This window comes from Odontesthes bonariensis, chromosome 20 (genome assembly GCF_027942865.1).
Source record: "Odontesthes bonariensis isolate fOdoBon6 chromosome 20, fOdoBon6.hap1, whole genome shotgun sequence".
NCBI lineage: Eukaryota > Metazoa > Chordata > Actinopteri > Atheriniformes > Atherinopsidae > Odontesthes > Odontesthes bonariensis.
This window is the reverse complement of record NC_134525.1, coordinates 28995099-29001136: the sequence shown is the minus strand read 5'-3', so window position 1 is coordinate 29001136 and position 6038 is coordinate 28995099. Positions and strand designations below refer to the sequence as shown.

General features: G+C 38.1%; 1 protein-coding gene across 2 annotated transcripts in view; it reads right to left on the bottom strand.

Annotated features, from left to right (window-relative positions):
• Window positions 1-432: 432 nt before the first annotated feature.
• The window catches only part of rsu1 (Ras suppressor protein 1), a 49639-nt gene continuing 44033 nt past the window's right edge, over window positions 433-6038 (bottom strand). For both annotated transcript variants that reach the window (XM_075452898.1, XM_075452899.1), the window contains exon 9: window positions 433-1670. In XM_075452898.1, the coding sequence (XP_075309013.1) occupies window positions 1568-1670 (103 nt within the window). In that variant the 3' untranslated portion in view covers window positions 433-1567. The remainder of the gene's footprint in view (window positions 1671-6038) is intronic.

Here is a 6038-nt window from a genome sequence, read left to right as displayed (position 1 = left end):
TTTTTAAATCTATAAATCTTTTATTCCACTTCAGTTAAATTAACCCTTTAGATTCAAATTTGAACTTTTTAGCCCAAAATTTAAGCCTTTAGGTGTCAGTATTTTCAAAATATGGAATGCAAAGTGGAATTATTGAGTAGGGATAATTATGGTCTGGGATATGTCAATGATTAGCAACAACATTGATTTTTAGGGATTTTTAATTTTTTTTGTTATTTAAAAAGAAACTCCTTAATTTCTGAAAAGGGACATTTTTGTCCCCTTCTAAAATGATCCCCAAAATACCATATGTTAATATATTTTTCAATTTTTTTTTTCATAAATCTTTTCTTCCACTTCAGTTCTGATCGTAACCACCAAGTTTTCAATTTTTGAAAAAAAAAATTAACCCTTTAAATACCAGTGTATATGAGGTAAACACCACAAAGGGGACACTGTCAGGACATTTTATTCAAAATGACTCGTGCAAAGATACAGCTTCCAGCGGTTACCTGATAGTAGGGTTAGTATTGCAACAGTTTTACCTCAAGGGTTAAATAAAGACAATAAAATGAAAACATACATTTTTTCTGCAACATGCTGAAATGTGATGCTATTTGATTAAGCTTTGAAGAATAACTTAGATACAAAGTTCAACTTAAGGCACAGAGAGGTTAAAACAAGACCAATTGTGAAGGGAATATGAGAATGCAGGGGAATGGATTCAGTTGATCGCAAAAGCTGAAACCTCATCCCTCACTCTAATACAAACATATCTGAAATAAATGCTTAAGTGACTTTTTTTGGCAAAGAAAAGCTGTCTTAACTGAATGCTCTAACATTTGCCAGTTCAGTCGTAAGTGCTGCAGGTGATATGCTGCACATTTAGCTAGTGTACTGATGTTTATCAACAACTTCACTATAATTGAATCTGTTTTGCTAGTTGTTGCAGCTGTTTTATTTAATGTACATTATACTGTACTGTACATAGCAAATGTGGGTTTTTTTGCTCCTGGGAGCACAGGGACATGAAAAAAGGGTTGGAGAGTATTACTTTCATTATTTTGGACATACTAGTCGTGATACAACTTGACTTCTCCTGGAGATTGTAGGCTCAATGATCAGTGTTAGAGCTGATGGAAACTAGAAAAAGACACAGCTTAATCTAGTGGAAATCCAAGGTGCATCAGGTGGCTAAATACTGTCAAGAGTCTGTATTCTAATTTAATGCTAAAGTATGGCAACAAAAGAGTAGCCACCCAAAAATTTCTAGAAAAAGCCACACCCACCCAAACATTGTTATTTCTCCTTTCGTTAAAGGGCAGGTGGCTGAAGTGCATCTCAGCTGTCATTGGGCAAGAAGCAGGGTATATTCTGGAGTTCACCACCACATAAAACAAAAGGATGAATTTATTGAAAAAGTTACTTTACTTCGAAATTACCTCTAAGCAATCCAGATAACAGTAAAAACTACAGAAGCAGAATAATTTTTTTAAGTTATCGATAGAATGTAAAATGAGTAGGGAAAAAGGCACATGCAGTGAGTTTGGCTGCTAAGCAAATGTTGAGCTCCACCTTCCATTTCTCTTCACTTGTTCTTGGCGGCCAGTGGTTTGCGGCTGATCTTCTTACTCTTATCATTGTTCTTTTTGGGAGGTTCTGGGTTAGCCTGCATGTGTCTGCCATAGAGACTGTGATTCCAGAGAGAAAGGAGAAGAGATAATCAGCATTCAAAGACATCAAATGAATTCTCTACATACAGGTGTGTTTGTGTTGCAAGATACAAAGTCAAATGAGAGCAAGATATATACGCATATATAGGCTGTATAGACACATACACACTCACATATACATACATAGACATATCAGAGCATGTGAACGGAGCTGAGCGATAAGAATTTCCGCTCCTCGCTCTCATAGGTGCTTCCTCCACCGCTCAAAGACACACCAAAACGCTACGCTCCCCGCTCACCAAAAAAATGTATTCCGCTCCGGTGAAATCGCTCCATGCTCACTCAAATTTTAAAGAAGGAGCAATTCATCAGGGGACACACTGTGTAGCGTACAGTGTAGCGGGTTGTTGCGTGACACAACAAACGATTTTTGAAGTGTAGGCTGACAGTTTTGTTAATTGTTGAAGGCACAGTTGAATTCTGGGTGGATTTGTGCATGCCAGAGACTCGTGGTGTGAGCGGTATCGGAGCAGAACGGGAGCGGCACGGAGCAATCGCTTCGGCTATTTGATGAAAACTCGCTCTAAGCTCCGACTATATTTTGTCTTTATTTCACCAATACTTTAAGACGAATGAATGAATGCGTACTATTGCACTGTTAGGTCATAGCTGCCGTGTTGTTGTTATTAGGGGCTATCAGGGGGCTGTCTACACACACCTCTACTGGGATGAAGTCATCGCCGCGCATCACTGCAGTTTATTTTCTTCGTGCTCTATGACGGTGGGCTAACTTCACACGGAGCTGGCTACTGCTATTTTTGTATAGATAGATAGATGTATAGATAGATAGATAGATAGATAGATAGATGTATAGATAGATGTATAGATAGATAGATAGATGTATAGATAGATAGATGTATAGATAGATAGATAGATAGATAGATAGATAGATAGATAGATAGATAGATAGATAGATACTTTAGTAATCCCAATTTGGTAAATTGTTTTGTTGCAGCAGCATACAGTAAAGATATGAAAACATTAAAATTAGTAAAAACAAGCAAATAGAATAAAATAAATAAATATAAAATAAAATAAAAATAGTGAATAAACATTTGCTATGTACAATGGACGTACAATAGACATCCTTACCGGAGTGAAAAAAACAAACTTCTCCTTTCACTAACAGTGACTTATTGGACTTATTGGACAGACATCTAATATGGCTAGCTTTGTGGAGTTTACACTGGTCTCTATTGTATTCTGAGTTGTACGTGGTACCGTTAACAGATTTGATTCACCCAGCAAGTTGACTGTTTTCGATTTCTTTTTTTACCAACTAATACAGGAATCCTGCTGGTTCCCAGCTTGTTCTCAGAACAGCTGTCAGTAGTAGGACTACTATAGCAGGGATGCATCATGGCATGTTATCTTTGTTTTGAACTCTGCTGCTGCTCCTTGAACATCCTTGCACATCCCCTTGTGCCCTGCTCTGCCAGAACAGATGATGTAAGAGGAGAGGGAGAAAGGGGTGCCATGCATGCATACATACATACATATAAGTGTGTGTGTGTGTGTGTGTATATATATATATATATATATATATATATATATATAAATAAAAAACAAATATATTATGGGTAGGATCTCCAGAAGGCATTCAGATGGTCATTTATTCATTTTCTATACTCGTTTAATCCAGTTCAGGGTTACGAGGTTGGCAGGGGAATAAAAACTGTAGAAATATCCCTGACTGGTTACCAAGGTATGTTCCAAGATGTGCTGAAGCACGAGCAAATGAAAATGATTCACCTCCAAACTGCTTGTGCATCATATTATTATAGTTTCTCTTTTTTTTTAAGCCATACATTATTCACTCACCACAGATGTATTAAAAACTGTCAAGTTGCACACAAGCAGTCTGATCCTCAACAGCTTATTAGTACCCCAACAGTTCAATTCTCAAAATATATTCACAATACATAAATGTGCCCATTAACAGTTAACACACAGAGCAGTGGAGTCTTGTTCAGCAATGATTGTCCACTTTCACTATGGTTTACTTATTAGTGTCAGTTACACACATAAACACGCATGCCTCTCATGCCAACTCTGTCACTTTTTTTACCCCATGGGTGTCTCTTCCTTGCAAAGAGGCAAGAGAGCTCAGTGGAGTGGAAAAGACTTTTAGTCAGCCCAGTCTGCCCATGCTCCTCCCTACAAACTAATTATTTCTCTTACTTTACTTCCTGCTAAGCCTGGATTTAAAAAAAAAAAAAAAAAAAGTACTTTTTCACTGATGATGTAGACAGAACTGCAAAAAGTATCAGGGAGGATGTTGAAGCTATTTTAGAAGTCTTCCGTTATCACATATACAGTCCATTACCAAAGTATTCACCCCCTTGAAATTTTTTTTGTCAACAATATATATAATACGTATATATTGTCTTACATTATTCAAAATACCTATCAGATTGAATATGCAAAACATTTGGAATTGTGAAACAAGTCTTAAGGGGAAAAAAAATTAAAACTTGAACTGGTGTAATTATTTATCCCACAAAGTGCTCTTTTGCAACAACAATTACAAATGCCAGTCTCTTGCTATATTTGTCTATTAGCTTGGCACATCTAGCCACTGCACTTTTTGTCAATTTGTTCAGACAAAACTTTTCAAGCTGGATGGGTTCAGGTGGTGCAATCTATAAATCATACCACAGACCATTAATAAGACAGAGGTCTGGACTTTAAGGCCATTCTAGTACATGTAAACATAAAATGTTTAGTCTGTCAGAAAATGTTTAATGCTTAGTCATTGTCATGCTGAAAGACTATCTTGTATTCCAATCTCAATTCTCTGGAGGACTCAAATAGATTTTCTTAAAAGTGTTGCCCAGATTTAGCACCATTCAACATTCCACGTAGGTTGATATATGTACAGTATGAGATACAAAGTAATAATTATCAGGCCAACTTATCAGCCATGACATTATTGAGACAAAGAAATAATCTGGGTATGTCCTGTGGTATCTGTCACCAGCACATCCCATTCATACATCATGGGGTTGAGTTCCAGGAAATTTGGAGGGTGGGTCAACAATTGGGTTCTTTTTCATAGAATAGAAAAATACTTTATTCATCCCCCAATGGGGGAAATTCAAATTAGTCAAGTAGCTCAAAAAATTATTAATATTTACAATGATTGTATATTAACAACAACAATAATAATACCAATTCTAATAAAAATACTACTACTAACTAATCATAATAATAATAATAAATGATTAAATAGATTAAAAAAAAAAATAAAAAAAAAAAAAAATCAATCAATTTGAGAAGAACTCAGCAGTCACTGTTAAAAAGCCTTATGGCTGTGGGAACAAAGGACCTTCTGAACCTCTAAGTCCTGCAGCGCAGAGAGATGAGCCACTCACTGCAGGTGCTCCTCTGTCCTGCTAGGATGCTGTGGAGAGGATGTTTATTGTTCTCCAAAAGAGAATACAATTTCCTCCTCATCCGTTGCTCCATCACAGCACTGAGAGGTGTCAGCCTTCTGCCTACAACAAAACCAGCCTTTTTCACCAGTTCGTCCAGGCGCCTACAGTTTTTGTCTGTAGTGCAAGTCCCCCAGCAAACAACAGCATACAACAGTGCACTCTCAATGATAGTGTGATAAAACATGCACATCATATCACTGCAGACATTGAAGGACCTGAGCCGTCTCAGGAAGAAGAGACGGCTCTGGCCCTTCCTGTACACTGCTTCTATGTTGGCAGACCACTCCAGTTTATTATTCAGCACCACCCCCAGGTATTTGCAGGTCTGAACAGTCTCTATCTCCCCTCTATCAATGCAGACTGACTGGTATGGGGTTTTAGATCTCCTGAAGTCCACCACCAGCTCTTTGGTCTTGGTGGTGTTCAGGAGCAAACAGTTATTTTTGGTCCAGTCAGTAAAGGCCTCCACAAGATCCCTGTACTCCCTCTCCTGTCCACCATGCACACATGCCACAACAGCCGTATCATCAGAATACTTCTGTATGTGGCAGGACTCTGAGTTGTACCTGAAGTCCGATGTGTACAGGGTGAAAAGAAAAGGAGCTAAAACAGTACCCTGCGGAGCCCCAGTACTGCATTTCAGTGTTCCAGAAACACATTTCCCCATCATGACATACTGTGGTCTGGCAGACCAATAGTCTATAATCCATGATGTCAGGGAGGGGGCCACACCCATACCTAGAAGCTTGTCTTTCAGTATGGGAGGCCGTATGGTGTTGAAGGCACTGGAGAAGTCAAAGAACATTATTCTCACATATGAACCAGGCACATCCAGATAAGCATATGCCCGATGCAACATGTACAGAATCGCATCTTCCAATCCTATGTC